Here is an 18,380-nt window from a genome sequence, read left to right as displayed (position 1 = left end):
TAGGGTGCACTTTCCACATATGTTATATGAATATGTCATCCCTAATGCTTTATTTCTTATTTTCATTGTAGGTGATGCTATCTTTGTGGAAGGACCACTGGATTTGAGGACAAATCCTTTCGAAGGGGGAGGGTATGATGGAAATCTAATCCCCAAGGATCCCTTTGGAAGAAGCAAGACCAAGAAGGGTGAAGGGTGATCCAAGGATGCTCACACATGAAGACCATTAGGCCTCTAACTAGGTCTATGGTTAGGAGGCTAGAGGAGGCTTCTATAGAGGAGGGAATACTAACATGGATGATGAAGAGGTAGATCTGAGGACAGATCCTTCCCAAGAAGGAGGGTATGATGGAGGACCATCCAAGGAAGAGGAATACATGAAGGCCATTGGACCTTTGACAAGGTCCATGGTAAGGAAGCTAGAAGAGACATCTAAGGAGGAGGTGCTTCTTAGACCCTTGCTCACCATGAGCATTGTGTACTTTTCTCCTTAGTAGTATCTTGAGTAGTTCCATTGTATATATTGTATATAGTAGACTTTGTATAGGATTGTTTTGCCTTTGTATTTTGGAGGCACCTTTTTCTTTTTAGAGGTAGGCATAGGAGTGGCATTAGAAGACTAAAGTGTGCTCCTAGCATTTTAGCCAAATGTGGCCTTAGGATAAAGGTTTTACATATTGGACTCATTTAACTCCTAATTTTTCATAGATTTGATTTAGCTAGGTACCATTCACATTGAATGAACCTAACTAAACCAAATGAACCATTTTCAAACCGGGTGGAGTTAAATGGAACCAATCAAAACCGTCCACATCTTTGTGTTCACACCTTGTGTTCACATTGGTGCACACTTGGCCAAATGCTTGGACCTCCTTTCTCTCCTACACAAGGGCGGTTTAGGAAGGCTCAACCATGGTTCTTAGTGAACCATGGTCTAGTCTTTTCTTGCTCCCTAAGTTGGACGGACCCAACCATGGTTCCTAGTGAACCATGGTCTAGTCTAGCTTAACCCCTAGGTGGCCACGCCTATATAGCTTCAAAATTTCACTTGTATAACACTTTTGGCATTAATGAGAATTGAGTGTTCAGATTAGAGATCAGAATTCTCTCCTCCCAAAGGTCCTAAATCTCTTTGTGCAAAACCAATCTCTTATCACTTTTCCAAAGACAAGTGTGGCGGATTGAAGAGTGCTTATCCCTTCACCAAGAGTGGCGCATTCTTGAGAGGTTTCCCCCACCATCTTAAGGTGGCCGTGAGGTTCCTTCCTCCATTGGAGCCTTACACAAGCATTGGAAGGATTCTAGGAGTACAAAGATCTAGGGAAAGACTTGAAGGAAGCTACATCAATCCGGCCTCCTCCAAAGTTCTTCCATCACCTATCCAAGACTATTTCAAATATCATATCAGAAGGACAATTTGATAAAGGACATAGGCTATTGGGTTAATTAAGAGTGGAGATGGGATCTGTTATGGAAAAGAGGCTAGATTGGTAATGAAGATGCTCAATGGGACGATTTAAGTGCTCAACTTCAAGTAAAGTTGCCAAAGATAAGCAAAAAAGATTCATGGCGGTGGCTCAATGGTCATAATGGTGATTACTCTATTGCTGCAACATACTCAACCATTCATTCCTTGCATTTTAATGCCTCCGAAAACCACTTTCTTTTAAAGTTTGGGAAGCTCAAAGTACCTCCCAAGGTGGCGGTTTTGATCTAGAGGATCTATCACAATGGTCTCCCTACTTGTGATAACGTAATCAAGAGGAACATCATTATACAAGACCTTAATGAGATTTTCCCATTTTCTAACTTGGAAGTGGAATCCACTAACCATATTTTGTTCACATGTCACCAAGTGGACCTCATTTGGAAGGCTTGCTACAATTGGATCTGTCGCAACCCAAAAATTTTTGATCTTGCGACCTATGGTTTAAACGTCATTTCGAGAATCTCATCAATTAAAGAATGCCCAGACACCAGACTAATCCTTAATTAATGGTTTTAAAAATAGGTTCATGGAGTCGCCACCAATGTTTTACTCAAAACATTGGAAAAAGAAAAGGTTTTTAAAAGTCCAATAATGGCCTTGATAACCAGAATTGGGTTCGAGGGTCGATTACGTGTAGGGAAGATATTAGGTACCCCTACAACGTCCTTAATCGGTACCCTATGATGAAGTTAACATTATAAAAATAATAATATAAATATTAAATCCCCTTTTATTGATGACTATTTACATGCTTGAAATTTAAATTACACGAATAATCCTAAAACATCTACATGATTGTTTTTATTATAACAATATTTGAAATAAGGGAATAGAGAAAAAAAGAAAGAGTTGACTGAAATTCCTCTTCAACGAGCTCTATTGAATCTTCAAATATGGAGATCTTTTAGGTGCTTTTTGGCAACCTTTCACACTACACAAATGGCTCACAAATCTCAAGAAATACAATAGGAGGGAGAGAGATAGAGAATTTTTGTGCTCAAAGGAGTCTTATCCGCAATTTCCCTGGCTTCCTAAGAACTATTCCTGAGTCTGCTATTTATAGACATCAAAAAGTTGCCAGAACAACCCGCTCCAGATTCAGAACGGCTCGTTTTGAATCTGTACATTATGTGTTAATTGCGTATCTTGGAATGACCCGTTCTGAACCCATAATGACCCGTTCTAGAGTTGAGTTTAACACACAATTGCCTATACTGGAACGACCCTTTCCAAACTAGGTTTTAGGCCCTTGTTTTGTAACTTGAAATGGCCCGTTCTAGTTTCAAAATGAATCGTTCCAATTCAAGAACGACTCGTTCCAACTTAGGAACGGACCGTTCCAACTTGAGAACGGCCCATTCCGATTTTGGAACAGCCTGTTCTGGGATACTAAAACCAGCTTATTTGGGCTTTAGGCCTTCTATTGTCATGTCCTATTGTTCCATGCTTCGGGAGCTCCTTTCCTTGATAATAGACTTCCATTTCATTACTTTTGTGGGTCCAGACGAGATTGGGTGTCTACATGATCTCTACCCCATCAATTCTTCCTGGGAATGCCTCACAACACTTTTTCCAGTTGCCATACACTGTGTTCACTAAATAGGAGGCCCTAAAGTGGAAGGTCTTATGGTGTTCAATACTATGGTGCGTTTGGAACTTAAGGAACAATTGCAGGTTTCGGGGCAAGCACTTTATGAAGGAGATGCTACTAAATGATATTTTGGTTATGGCTTGTGATGGAACTACTTGGAGAAGATTGTTGTTCATCCAAGTCTCCATGTAAAGGACCGAAGAACTCTTGAGGTAGAACTCCTTGAGGTGGCGGAATCTGCTTAGAGGATTCTCCAATGGTGGAGAAGCAATGGAATAGGTTTGGTTACTTCCTAGCTTATGAAGGAAGCTTGAGGAACCAAGGCAAAGTTTGAAGAAACTTTGGTAAGAAACCTTAGAGAGAGAATTCTCTTCGATTTTAAGAGAGACTTTTGGAGAGAAATCTGAAGTTTTATTTCTCAAATGCTCAAAAGTGAATACAAGTGAAGAGATTACAAATATATAGGGAGAGGTAACTTGTAGTGTAAGCTAACCTTAACCATGGTTCACTAGGAACCATGGTATGGTGTAGCTAACCATCCATGGTTTCTAAAACTTGTAGGAGAAGCTAACCTTGATCATGATTCACTTAAGAACCATGGTAAGGTCAACCAAACCTACTGAGGTTTAGAAGCTTGGAAGGCAAGCTTCAAAGCTTGTAGGAGAAGCTAGAAATTTTGGCCAAGAACAAAGGAATGGGCTAGGCGGCCAAGGCTCAAAAATGCTCCATGATTTATTTCAAAAATATTTGATTTGGTTTAGTTAGGTTCATCATATGATGATGAGACCTAGCTAAATCAAATCTATGAAAAATTAGGAGCAAAATGAGTCTAATATGCAAAATTTTGCCTAAGCCCAATTCTGGCCCAATTACTAGTCACACCCTCAAGCATTGCTAAATGCCACCCCTTTTTCCTTACTGAAAAAATATAAAATGAATGTATCAACAAAAGAGGTTAAATGGAGTTAAACTCTCCATGTAACCCACCCTAAAATCAATATACAATCACTAATTAAAAGCAAGTAAAGTGCCTTACAAATATAAAGGCAAAATTAGACCTATACAAAGGAACTATGTACATAATGTATGAAAAAGGTCTTTAAGATCATCCCATTCCTCTTGGTTCTTTTAAGATATCACCTCTTGGATTCCTTGGCCTTGGCCATAGTCTATCATCCCCTCCCTCTTGAAAAGGATTTGACCTCAAATCTCGAGGGTCTTCATGATTATTGGCCATACCTACAAATATATAATAAAATTCATTAGAGGTGATATTTTCAACAAATAAATGTGAAAGGTATATCCTAGAAGGAATCCTTTCATGGAACCTAAAGAAATCTATGATACTAGACCTTCTAATATAATGAATAGGATCCTCTCCTAAACATAGACTAGGTATATTACTAAATCCTAAAAATGTGCTAAAACTAAAACTATAGCACACTGAAGACTTAATCCTAAAAACTAAAACATCTTGCCTAAAGTACCCTATGTGGTAACCTAGGCATTTACTAGAAAATAAGGAAAATACTACTAAGAAATTTCCTAAACAATTTTGGATTATATTATTTGTTGGATAGTTATGAAAAGAATTTGAAAGAAATACAGATTGTTCATTTCATTTGCGTTTTTCTTCTCCTTCTTCCTTGTATTTTCGTTTGTGTTTCTGTTCTGTTTTAATGGAAGGCTAAAAACCCCTGGGTTGGCTCCTTATTGTGGATTGTAATCTCTGTTTGAGGTTGGCTATGTTTGTATATCTCTGTTCTGCTTTGTTCTTCTTCATTTAACCTTTGTATCAATGTGTCCATGCTTAATGGGCTGTGCTCAATGCCACAATTGCTTAATCTGTGAAGAGATTGATGTTGTATACGTTTGCTTAATTTGTGTAGGGAAATCTTGAGTTAATCTTCACTTAGTTGGTTAACTCGGATGGAACAAGGATTAAGTGGTTAATAGAGTAATCTTTTGAGAACCAGGGATAAAAGAGTTGTAATCTGAACAAGGAGTCAATCTGTTTTGTTTTCAATTGTTGTGCTACATGCGTTTTATTTCATTTTATTGTGTTATAAACTAAAAAGAATCTGAAACAACCCCCCCCCTTCGTGTGTTTTAAGCCTTTAATAGTAAAAGACGGTCCTTGGGAGACGACCTAGGAGTCAATTCCTAGTACTACATGTAATTGCATAAATTTGACCGAATACGGCTTCGATCAAATTTGGCGCCGTTGCCGGGGACCATCGGTTCCTGTTAAAGGGTGTGTGTTATTTGTTTTTGTTGTGTGTGTAGTGTTTTAGAGTTTCTGTTATGTTATGTCTGTTTTTGGTGTAGAGTTTTAGTGTATCAGTATATCAGTTTTAGTGTATTAGTTTTTGTTTCAATTTTGTATGAATTTTGTGTATCAGTTTGGTGCTTTCATTTTTGTGTCTCATTACATGTTATGTTGTGTATTTGTGTTTGTTATTAGTCTCCCCAGGTGTAGCAAGTAAGCCAGTTGAAGAATTAGAGAGAACCAATGAACAGTAAACCAATGGAACAGTAACTCGAATTTGGTTTTTGGTGCATTTGCTGTCATGTGTTTGTCATAGCTGATCTTTATTGCATTCCATAGCCCATTGTGACCAATTATATTGATTCCATTTGGTGTTCTAAATCATTGTTGTGTTGTGTTGAGTTTCAATTCTGGTGCAAAATCTAGTGCATTTTGGTGCAAAATCTGGTGCGTTTTTGCTCTGTTTTGGTGCCTATTTGGTGCGTGTTCTGTTTTGGTTTAGGCATGCTCTGTTTTGGCTGCCTACTACTCCTCTTTTCGGGTTCCAAAAATGTGGGAAAATGGTGTGGAAGTTACACTTTTGGTGCAAAATCTGGTGCATGTGAATAGTGCTGAATAGTAGCTAATTTTTCCAATTAATTGTGATTTTTCGGTTTTGATAGCTAGACTTGTTATTTTTGCCTCAAATTTTGTGTGGTAACTTCTTTCAACCTATATTTTGTGTAAAAAAATAGCTAGGGCACCCAATTTGGTCAAAATTTGGAGATACCAAAATTTTTGAAAATTATTTTCAGCAAAACTTCAAAGGGCCATAACTTTGGCTCTGGTTATCGAAATTAGGCAAACTTTTTTTCATTTTTTGTAGAAAAAAAATATCTATCAAACCCACACTACAATGCTGGGTGGCCCCAGCTAGATTCTCAAAAAAAGGTCATTTACTATTTCTTTTCTATTTTTGAAGTTTTATTTCACTATTTTTCCGAACTTTTCTTAGGTAGTTCATATAGCTAGGCTTTGAATTTTTTTCTCAAATTTTTTGTGGTAGTTCGTAATGATTTTAGGATGATATTGGTGCACTGGCTTTGATAGTTTCTGAGTTTTCATGGAAATTCCCATTTTACCCCTACTATTCACGTGTCCTGATGCATGTGTTGCATGTAGTGCATGACTAGGAGCAACCCTGAGTTTTTGCCCCCATTTGATCCTGAGATTGATAGGACATTCCATAGACTAATTAGAGAACATATTATTCCATCTTTAGATAGTGATAGTCATAGCCATAGTGATAGTCTTAGTCTAACTGTTGCATCTGAGCTTGATTCAATTCAAACAGAAAACATGGGTGAACAACCTTATAATGGACCCTGTGAGAGGACCCTTAGGGAGATGGCTGCACCTGATTTTACTTATGAGAGTTTGTGCATTCAATATCCTGAAGATGTTTCTTTTGTGCTTAAAACTGGACTAATCCATTTGTTGCCCAAGTTTCATGGTCATGCAGGTGAGGATCCACATAAACATCTGAAGGAGTTCCATATTGTTTGTTCTACCATGAAGCCTCCTGATGTTCAAGAGGATCACATTTACCTCAAGGCATTTCCACATTCATTGGAAGGAGTTGCTAAAGATTGGCTGTATTATTTGGCTCCCAAGTCCATCACTAGTTGGGATGATTTGAAAAAAATGTTTCTGGAGAAATTCTTCCCTGCCTCGAGGACCACTGCAATCAGAAAGGATATATCAGGAATCATGAAACTTGGTGGAGAGACCTTGTATGAGTACTGGGAGAGATTCAAGAAGTTATGTGCAAGTTGTCCCCACCACCAGATTTCTGAGTAGTTGTTGCTGCAATATTTCTATGAGGGGCTGAACAACATGGAGAGGAGTATGATAGATGCTGCTAGTGATGGAGCACTTGGTGACATGACCCCAGCTGAAGCAAGGAACTTGATAGAAAAAATGGCCTCCAACTCTCAACAATTTAGTACCAGAAATGACAATGCAATTGTCATCCGAGGAGTTCATGATGTGGCCATTGATACAAATAAAAAGCTAGAGAGTAAACTTGATGCATTGGTCAACCTGGTGACTCAACTTGCTGCAAATCAAAAATCTGCATCTGTAGCAAGGGTCTACAGCCTTTGTTCTTCAAATGATCATCACACAAATCTATGCCCTTCTCTGTAACAGTCAAGAGTAAATGAGCATCCAGAGGCATATGCTGCAAATATTTACAACAGACCTCTTGTCCAGCAACAACAGCAGCAAAGTTATGACCTTTCCAGCAATAGGTACAATCCAGGTTGGAGAAATCATCCCAATCTCAGATGGTCTAACCAGCAGCAGCAACAACAGCCATCCCCTCCCTTCCAAAACAATGTTGGTCCTAGTAGATATTTGCCCCCCCCTATCCAACAACAGCAGCAGCAAAGACAACATGAAGCTCCTACACCACCAGCTCCTCAACCTTCTACTTTTGAACCTTCGTTGGAGGAGTTAGTGAGGCAGATGACCATTCAGAACATGCAATTTCAGCAAGAGACCAGAGCTTGCATTCAAAGCTTGACCAATCAGATAAGGCAGATGACTACTCAACTCAATCAGGCACAGTCTCAAAATTCAGATAAGTTGCCTTCACAGACTGTGCAGAATCCGAAAAATGTGAGTGCCATCACATTAAGGTCAAGGAAACAGATTGACACACCCACTGCAGTACCTCCATCAGCATCTGCACGTGTGTCAGTGCCAGTACCAGTTCCATCATCTACACTTGAGCAAATTGATGAACCAGTTGGTGCCCAAAATTTTCATGTAGGTGGACCTTCTTCCAGCACCAATTCTGATTTGCAGCAGCCTCCTATCCCTCTTCCATTTCCTCCTAAATTGATTCCAAGCAAAAAGATGGAAGAGGTGGATAAGGAGATATTGGAGACCTTCAGGAAGGTGGAGGTGAACATACCTCTACTAGATGCCATCAAGAAAATTCCCAGATATGCTAAGTTCCTGAAAGACTTGTGCACCCACAAGAAGAAGCTGAAGGGCAATGAGCAAATCAGCATGGGCAGAAATGTCTCAGCACTCATAGGTAAATCTGTTCCTCACATTCCTGAAAAATGTAAGGACCCAGGTACATTTTGTATACCTTGCATTATTGGTAACAGTAAATTTGAAAATGCCATGCTTGATTTGGGTGCTTCTATAAATGTCATGCCTCTGTCCATTTTTAAATCTCTGTCTCTTGGTCCTATGCAACCTACAGGTGTGGTGATACAGTTGGCAAATAGAAGTGTCGCCCACCCTACAAGTTTCAATGAGGATGTCTTAGTTCGGGTCGGTGAATTGATTTTTCCTGCTGATTTCTATGTGCTTGATATGGAGGAGGGATTCTCCCATGGTTCCACCCCAATCATTTTGGGTAGACCATTTTTGAAAATAGCCCAAACTAAGATTGATGTGTATGCTGGCACCTTGTCTATGGAATTTGGGGATATTGTTGTTCATTTTAATATTTTGGATGCCATGAAATTTCCTTCTAAAGATCATTCTATTTTTCGTGCTGAATTGATTGATAATCTAGTTGATGAGCACATTCGTGATTTTGATTCTTCTCATGCTAAGAAGCATTCATTTTCATTTGATTTATATAGCTGCCTTGCATGCATTGAGTCTGAGTCTGAATCTGAATATGAGTCTGAATGTGAAACTGATTATGAGGCATCTGAATTTGACATTTTGGGTGCTGTACCTCTTGCTCTTGATTTTATACAATCAGAATGCACTAACCATGTTGCAGGAAGTACAAAAGAATCTGACTTGCAGGTTGAGGTATAGGCTGCGGAACCCCTTCTCCCTTCTTTGGTTCCTTCTGATGTTCAGCCAGCACCCACACCAGAGTTGAAGCCTCTTCTAGAGAACCTCAAGTATGCTTACTTGGAGGATGATAAGAGATTCCCTGTGATCATATCCACCTCCCTTGATGCTGATCAAGAAGAGAGGTTATTGCATGTGCTTCGGAAGCACAAGAAGGCAATTGGTTGGACCCTGGCATACATTCCTGACATTAGCCCATCCACATGCATGCACAGGATATTACTAGAGGATGGAGCTAAACCAGTGAGATAGCCCTAGAGGCGACTCAACACTGTCATTTTGGAAGTTGTGAAGAAAGAGGTGACCAAGCTTCTACAAGCTGGGATCATCTATCCCATTTCAGATAGTCAGTGGGTGAGCCCAGTCCAGGTGGTCCCCAAGAAGACAGGCCTCACTGTTGTTAAGAATGAAAAGGATGAGCTCATACCCACCAGAGTCTAAAATAGTTGGAGGGTCTGTATTGACTACCGGAGGCTCAACCAAGCAACAAGGAATGATCATTTTCCTCTGTCCTTCATTGATCAGATGCTTGAGCGTCTGGCAGGTAAATCTCATTATTGTTTTCTTGATGGATTCTCTGGTTATTTTCAAATTCATATTGCTCCTGAGGATCAGGAAAAGACCACATTCACCTGCCTTTTTGGTACTTTTGCCCATAGAAGGATGCCTTTTGGCCTATGCAATGCTCTTAGCACATTCCAGCAGTGCATGCTCGGTATTTTTAGTGATTTTCTTGAAAATTTCATAGAGGTGTTTATGGATGATTTTACTATTTATGGATCCTCTTTTGATGCATGTTTGGATAGTTTGGATAGAGTTCTGAATAGATGCATTGAGACTAACCTTGTTCTTAATTTTGAGAAATGTCATTTTATGGTAGAGCAGGGTATAGTTTTAGGGCATGTCATTTCTAGTCGGGGCATTCAGGTTGACCTTGCAAAGATATCTGTCATTGCACAATTGCCTTACCCCTCTTGCGTGCTGTCGCCACCGGCCTGAAACGGGCTTTCGGCATTCACGAAGGATGGTTGGACTCTTTTATTTGTTTAAAAATATGGATTGCTAGAATGACTTATTCTCAAACTGAGACCTCGTCAAATGAGCAATTTTATTAAAAGGCTCACCAATCCATGTTAATCCCAAGCGGGACCCTCCATAGATTAGCGGTTTTCATAAAAAGGAAGGGTTCATGGAGTCGCCACCAATGTTTTACTCAAAACATTGGAAAAAGGGATAAGGCAATTGATTTTATAAATCAACTTCGACCATTACAACCAGAGTTGGGTAAGGGAGTCGGTTACGCGTGGGGAAGGTGTTAGCACCCCACAGCGCCCCTTTCGGGTTCCCTATGACAGATTATTTCTAAAATAATAGCGCAAAAATTACTAAATTACCCCTATTTATTATAAGCGATTATAAGCGAAATATCTACATGATGATAATTTAAGTATGCAACACTCAGAAAGCAGTAAAAGAAAGGATTTAAGAAGGAAACCTTTGAAGCGTGCTTTTCTATATATTTAAACAGAAATTGGGAAGCTTTTTGGCGTTCCCTCACTCTACAAGCCCGCTCGCTCCTTCCTAAAAAATAATTTTTGACTTGGAAATCCGATGGATTTCCCTTCGACTTAGTTCGAGACTCAAGCAAAATGCTCAGAACTCAAAAACTTCGTCGGATCAACTCTCCGAGTGATTTCTAGGCAGAGCACTGCTCAAAAAAAACCCAGAATACTCAAGAAGAGGGTTAAAACTCAGTCCAAAAGTGTGAAATGACGTCCCATTGACGTCATATTTATAGGGAAAAAGCTCAATACGGTCTCTGGGGGTCAATACGGTCAACACTGAAATTTTGAACTACAATACGGCCGTATTGAATTCAATACGGCCGTATTGAAGTTCAAAAAACCTCAATACGGCCGTATTGAAGTTCAGTGCAGCCGTATTGAAGTTCAGTGCAGCCATATTGAATTCAATGCAGCCGTATTAAAGTTCAGTGCAGCCGTATTGAGTTTAATGCAGCTGTATTGAACCTCAATACGGCCGTATTGAGTTCAGTGCGGCCGTATTGAAGTTCAAAATGTTCAATACGGCCGTACTGAACCTCTGGGAGGCCGTATTGGGCTTCATTCCTCCCACTTTTCTTATTTTAGCTATTCTAAGACCTCTAAACCTACAGATAGTCATCCTATGGTCTTCTGGGAGTCCTTCCGGCTGACTTTCCTTTGGTCTTCGAGAGTCTTAAAGCTTTATTTCCGACCCGGACAATTTTAGGGGTCTACAGCTGCCCCCCCTTTACTTAGTCAAACGGCCTTTTAGTGTACCGGTTGATAAGTAAAGGAGTTGACCCAATTGTCCGGGGAATAAGGCCATCCTTCCGACTTGTAGTGTCTTCCGGTGGAAAATTGCTGAGTAGCCTCTCCAGGTTTTTGCATACCTCGGCGCTTCTGACAACCTCGGTAGCTAAGTTTACCCTCTCCAGGGTCAACTTCACTCGACGCCCGAGCCGGAAGTTGAACACCAACGTGCCTTTGACGACGCTGATGGTTGAGTACTGTCTCTCCAGACCTTGAGTACTGTCTCTCCAGACTTTGAGTATCGTCTCTCCAGACTTTGAGTACCGTCTCTCCAGACCTTGAGTACCGTCTCTCCAGACTTTGTTTGAGTACCGTCTCTCCAGACTTTGAGTACCGTCTCTCCAGACTTTGATTGAGTACCGTCTCTCCAGACTTTCTTTGAGTACCGTCTCTCCAGACTTTGTTTAAGTACCGTCTCTCCAGACCTTGTTTGAGTACCGTCTCTCCAGACCTTGTTTGAGTACCGTCTCTCCAGACTTTGTTTGAGTACCGTCTCTCCAGACCTTGTTTGAGTACCGTCTCTCCAGACCTTGTTTGAGTACCGTCTCTCCAGACTTTGTTTGAGTACCGTCTCTCCAGACCTTGTTTGAGTACCGTCTCTCCAGACCTTGTTTGAGTACCGTCTCTCCAGACTTTGTTTGAGTACCGTCTCTCCAGACTTTGTTTGGTCTCTGACGACCTAGGCAACTGAGTTTGCCCTCTCCAGGGTCTGCGTCCGTGTCTTCTAATCACTTCGGCAATGCGAGTTTACCCTCTCCAGGGATCTGAGATGATTTTTTTGTCTCCACAGTCCACTATGCTGCTTCGACGTTTTTCTGATTTTGTGCCACTGAGGGCTGGATAACGCAGGGATCCGTCTAGGGGATGTGCATTCATTCATAGGTTCTTGTGCCCCAACTTGCATTTGCATAGTTGGTACCCATGGGAGATTTCTGACTCCTTGGGGTGTAGACACAGATGCTCTTCTTGAATTGAGCGATGCCTTATGTTTGGCTGACGTCCTTTGACGTTGGTGGAATATCCCGGTTATCTTTATTCGGGTATCTCTTTTGGATTTTCTGATTTTGTAGCCTCTGTATAGGCTATTATTCACTAGGGGTTCTGGATGTTGATTTTGATTTTGTCTCCACAGTCCACGATGCTGCTTTGACGATTGTTTTTGATTTTTGTGCCACTGAGGGCTGGATAACGCAGGGATCCGTCTAGGGGATGTGCAGTTACTCATAGGTTCTTGTGTCCCAACTTTCTTTTGCATAGTTGGTGCCCATTGAGGAATTTCTGTTTCCCTGGGGTGTAGACACGAAGATGCTCTTTCTGAGATGAGCGGTGCCTTATGATTGGCTGACGTCCTTTCGACGATAGTGGAGTATCCCGGTTATCCTTATTCGGGTGACTCTTTTTTTTGTTTTTCTGGTTTTGTCGCCTCTGTGTAGGCTGTTATCCGCTGGGGGATTTTGTCATTGATTGTGATTAGCCTCTTCTGTTAGGCAGATCATCTTGACGCTTGATGTTTGGCTAAGAGCCGGATTCCACTTGGGGAATGATTATTGATCTTTTGATTTTTTTTCTTTTTGTAGGAATGCCTCTTGAGTAGGCGACTGGGGATTTGGGGATCTTATGTATCCCAGAGTATTATTTAGGAAGCCTCTACAGGCTTAGACTCACTCAACGCCTGAGTTGGAGAGCTATTTTCCACTGAGGAAGTTTTAAGTCCTTTGACTAGATATACTGCTTGGGTGATCGTGCTTCCATTGGGAATTTTGTCGATCTTGCTTTGATAGCTCTCGCTGGGGATTTGTTCCGTGAGCTTGAGTTGGGGTTTCTCTGGGGAGTATTATTTCTGCGAGCCTCTCCAGGTTCAATTTATTCTGATGAGAGTATTATTTCGGCAAGCCTCTCCAGGCTCAATTATTCTGAAAGAGTATTATTTCGGCAAGCCTCTCCAGGCTCATTTATTCCGAAGAGTATTATTTCGGCGAGCCTCTCCAGGCTCAGTTATTCTGAAAGAGTATTATTTCGGCAAGCCTCTCCAGGCTCATTTATTCTGAAGGAGTATTATTTCGGCAAGCCTCTCCAGGCTCAGTTATTCTGTATAATTTGTTGGATTTTCTGTATTTTGCCTTTTTGTTGATTTTGGCTTTTTCTGTGTTTTTGCCTTTTTTGTTGATTTTGGCTTTTTCTGTACAGAAATGTCTCTGAGGAGTATTATTTTGACAAGCCTCTTCAGGCTCAGTTATTCTGAGAGAGTATTATTTCGGCGAGCCTCTCCAGGCTCAATTATTCTGAGAGTATTATTTCAGCGAGCCTCTCCAGGCTCAGTTATTCTGTATGAGTATTATTTCGGCAAGCCTCTCCAGGCTCAGTTATTCTGAGGAAGTATTTATTCAGCAAGCCTCTCCAGGCTCAATTATTCTGTACAAACTGAGGAGTATTGTTTGTATCCTTGCCTTTTTTCGTTTTCGGCTTTTGTTGACTGCTGTCATACACAAACAATTTTCTATTTTTTTCTATTTTATGCAATTGCCTCGTGGTAAGGTCTTTAAATGTGCAACTAATGTGTGTGATGCACGCGATGCAAGTTTTTATTTTTGTTCTTTTATTTTAGAAAAGTGAATGGCTCTCCCTATCCTCTTCTTCTTTTGGAGGGACTTCTGTTATTAACGCGAGGGAGTATTTTCGTTAGCCTTTTAATGCAGGAGATTACTGATTTTTATAGGAACCCCTCCAATTTTCTTTATTTGACCGATTATTAACAGAGTTTCGTACAATTATCAATTTAAAGGCATAATCACATGGTCAAGAGAGAAAAGAAACAAATGGATATTTTATTGATATTCAAATGTTTTTACAGAAAGATATACAGAAGGAATTTCTAAAGAATGGCTGGCCAGGGTAGGCTATATACATTGGGCTTAACAATTATATCTGTAATTGTTGCTCTTCCCGTTCCCCTAATCGCTTCGGGTGAGATGCCTGAGCCAGGAGTGTAGATGCTGCAGGACGCTTGCTTCTAGAAGATAATCATTTGAACCGCCTTTCGGTTTTCGATTCAAGTGACTGTTGCTTGCTTTGCTTTTACATCTTATTCTTTTGCCCCTAACTTTTGCCTAGGACGTATCCTAGCGGGGATAATTTTGCCTTTGTTTTGCCTAGTACCCTTGTACTGGCGGGCTTTTTGTTTTGCCCTAACTTTTGCCTAGGATGCCCTTTTTCGGGTTTTCATCCTAGCGGGCTTATGCAAGCAACGTCTTCAAGCATAATACTTCTTTACCACGTCGGCGTTGACTGGGTATCGAAGTTCTTCTCCATCTATGTCTGTGAGGATTAATGCTCCTCCTGAGAAGGCTCGTTTTATCACGTATGGTCCTCCGTGATTTGGGGCCCACTTTCCGATTTTGTCCTTTCGAGTTGGTAGCAATTTCTTCATTACCAACTCTCCCTCATGGTAGACTCGAGGGTGGACTTTCTTGTCAAAAGCCTTTTTGGTCTTCCTCTGATAGGCTTGACCATGGCATATGGCGTTCAGCCATTTTTCTTCAATGAGGTTCAACTGGTCATACCGGCTTTGAACTCATTCTTCCTCGGAAAGTTTTGCTTCCATAATTACCCTTAGAGAAGGTATCTTGACTTCGACGGGTAGAACTGCCTCCATCCCATAGACGAGGGAGAATGGAGTAGCTCCTGTAGATGTGCGTACTGAAGTCCTATAACCATGAAGAGCGAAGGGTAACATTTCGTGCCAGTCTTTAAATGAGGCAACCATCATTTGCCCTATTTTCTTGATGTTCTTATTGGTTGCCTCGACTGCCCCATTCATCTTTGGCCGATATGGGGAAGAGTTGCGGTGTTGGATCTTGAATTCTTGGCACAGTTCTTCCACCATTTTGTTGTTCAGATTAGGTCCATTATCAGTGATGATTTATTTCTCCGTGCTTCCGCTAGATTATCCTAAAATCTTTTGGGACAAGAGAGAAAAGAAAAGAAAGATATTTTTGTTCTGAAGTTTGTGTTTTAGAGGGGATTTATTTTTCAAAAATGGTTTTTGTAAGAATGGATGGCCAAGGTAGGCTTATGTGTTTAGGCTTGTTTGATTAAACACTTATGAAGTTAAAAAGTCGTGTTGTGATTCGACAACTTGGATAGCTTCCCTTGAACCTTTCTTTTTGAATTCGGTTCATGGTACCATCATGGATTTCTTTTGTTTTTTGATTGTCCTTATTTTTGCCTAAAACACCAAAAGGGTGTTTTAGCGGACTTTTGTTTTTTTGTTTATTTTGCAACCCTAATTTTTGCCTAGGTCACCCTTTCGTGGGATTCCTAGCGGGTTCTTTGCTCTTATTTTTGCGCATCCCCCTTTTTGGGTTTTCTGCCGAGCTTCTTTTATTTTAAAGGATTTATTTTTATCCATGATGGCACTTGTCGAGGCCAAGGGAAGGTGCTCCAAGTTGTCACACACACTTCCACATAAAAATGATGTGGGTTTATTATTATTAAGATGATTTTAACCTCATTCATGTTTATTCAAACAGGGTTAAAAATAATGTGGTTTAGAATTTTATTATAAGCAAGAAAAGAAGCAATGAAGAATGATTTTATTATAATCATAGCGGAAACATGTGTCCTTATTTCATCACTGATATGGGTCCCAATGTTGACCTCTTTTATCTCTCGGCCATGCCCCAAATTCACGGTCTCGAGCTTCTTGATCTAGCAATCTTTGCAGATCCGGAGAAATGGTCTCCTCATCATTGTCCAACTCAACCCTTTCACCTTCGGATCCCGGTCAGAGCGAACAATTACAGACATAATTATTTTATTGGTTCTGTTTAGGTTTAGAATTATTAATGTTAATGAGAGAGAGAGAAAAGAACAAAAAAGAGAGTAATGTGAAAAATGCCTCTTTATTGATATGTATTAAAACTGTAAAAAACCCTTATTTACATGAAAAGGTTCTCATGATCTCGGGTACTGATCATGAGTCCCTAAAAGAGAAATATGAAGGGGCCCTATCGTGGCTTGTTCTTCTCTCTACTCCTGCTTCGGCAGAGGATTCTTGCTCGCGTCGGGCGCTGTCGAATCGAAGGTGACCCACCCGGCATCAATAAGGTTTTGGACCTTGTATTTGAGAGCTAGGCATTTCTCTGTTGAATGCCCTGGTGCCCCCGAATGGTATAAACATTTGTCTTGTGGCTTGTACCAATCGGGGTAAGGTGGGTCGATCTTCCTTGGTGGAACATGAGCTAGAAGTTTGGCTTCTACTAGCTTCGGCAGGAGATCGCTGTAAGTGGTCGGAAGTTTATCAAACTTCTTCACAGGGGTGAATTGCGATCTTCCTGACTTCGAAGTGGAAGAAGATGAAGAAATGGTTATGGCGTTGACTCCTCCCTCCTTCTTCTTCCCAAAGGTCTTCTTAGCTTCGAATGATTGGGAGGGCTTTGCTAGCTTCCCACTTTTAAGTCCTTGTTCCACTCTCTCCCCAATGGTGATGATGTCTGAGAAGAGCGTCGTTGTGTTCCCTATCATTTTATCGTAATAGGGACCAGTCAACGAGTTGATGAATAAGGACACCATCTCCTTATCCGACAGCGGGGGCTCTATCTGTGCCGCCAACTCCCTCCATCGTTGGGCGTACGCCTTGAAAGATTCATCATTCTTTTTACTCAAGGCTTGAAGATCTGACCTATCGGGTGTTAGGTCGATGTTGTATTTGTAGCGCTTGAGAAAGGCGTCGGCCAACTGCCTCCATGTGCACACTTGATTTCCATCCAGCTGCATATACCAATTGAGTGCGGTTTCAGCCAAGCTCTCTTGAAAGCAATGAATTAAGAGCTTTTCATTAGTAGCATATGCAGCCATTTTTCGGCAATACATGGTGAGATGACTTTTGGGGCAAGTCGATCCCACATATTTTGGGAAATCTGGCACTTTAAATTTGGGAGGGAATTGGATGTCCCTCACTAAGCACATGTCGGCGGCATCTTTGATGTCAAAATCATGTCCCTCCATAGCTCTTAGCCGATCCTCAAGAGCATGGAATTGTTCCTTTGAAACCTCGGGCTCTTTGATCATGATCCCCGCCCCAAGGGGTACAGCTCGTGGAGGTTCTTCCTCATGTTCCTCCTCCTCATGATGATGGGACTCATGGTCACTGTGGTGAGACCCATGTACATTATGGTGACGCATGAGTTCCATCATTTGCGCCATTTGTTCTTTGAGCTGTGAGAGCTCGGCTGTGAGCTTCTTATTTTGGTCCTCCAGCGCTTCCATCTTCTTGATTTTCTGCGCGCGTGTGAGGACAGAGAGATGACCAGCCACTTTCTAAAATGAATGTTTTATTCTAATTAGTTTATTCATGGTATGAATACACTCTCGATGTAAGCTTGATAAGACTCCATCTTTAAGGCGCTGCCTTTTTAAGATGAAGGTTTATCACCCTCCCTAGCCTATGATCTCTCCCCAACGGAGAATCTCAATAGTCATGGGTCCCTTTTACTCACATCGAGAGGGTATTAGTGATCCTAAAATGAATAATTGATGAGGATGCATGAGGTCTTATTGGCAATGATGTACATGCTCCTCGCTTTTTATTATATTTTCACACATGGTCTTTCCTCTCATGTCATGGTGATTATTCTTTAGACCTTATCACGAGGTTATTTATTAATGCACAAACAATTGCACATAAGCATTTACACAAACAATTCACTCATCCACGAACAGTCACGAGCAAATCACGAGGTAGGGGTATCCTGCAGAAAGGTGCATATTCAAGGTGGATCTAACTGTTCTCACCGGTCTGAGGCCCCC

The 18,380-nt window shown here is 40.9% G+C and overlaps 1 protein-coding gene across 1 annotated transcript; it reads left to right on the top strand.

Moving 5' to 3' along the window:
- Nucleotides 1–7,224: 7,224 nt before the first annotated feature.
- Nucleotides 7,225–9,471, top strand: LOC145952413 (uncharacterized). The gene is made up of 6 exons (XM_083064776.1): nucleotides 7,225–7,434; nucleotides 7,540–8,160; nucleotides 8,293–8,476; nucleotides 8,609–8,743; nucleotides 8,927–9,090; nucleotides 9,181–9,471. Exons 1-6 carry the CDS (start codon nucleotides 7,225–7,227, stop codon nucleotides 9,469–9,471), a joined length of 1,605 nt encoding a protein of 534 aa, XP_082920902.1.
- Nucleotides 9,472–18,380: the final 8,909 nt, after the last annotated feature.

This window comes from Cajanus cajan, chromosome 10 (assembly GCF_000230855.2).
Source record: "Cajanus cajan strain Asha chromosome 10, NIPB_CcT2T_4, whole genome shotgun sequence".
Taxonomy (NCBI): domain Eukaryota; kingdom Viridiplantae; phylum Streptophyta; class Magnoliopsida; order Fabales; family Fabaceae; genus Cajanus; species Cajanus cajan.
The sequence above is the reverse complement of the archived record's forward strand: the minus strand, read 5'-3'. Positions and strand labels throughout refer to the sequence as shown.

Coding starts and splice junctions, on each gene's coding strand:
- LOC145952413 (XM_083064776.1), top strand. CDS start 7,225: ATGGAGAGGAGTATGATAGATGCTGCTAGTGATGGAGCACTTGGTGAC. Junction 8,161..8,292: donor TTGGTGCCCAAAATTTTCAT/GTAGGTGGACCT, acceptor ACCTTCAGGAAG/GTGGAGGTGAACATACCTCT. Junction 8,477..8,608: donor TGAAAAATGTAAGGACCCAG/GTACATTTTGTA, acceptor TGCAACCTACAG/GTGTGGTGATACAGTTGGCA.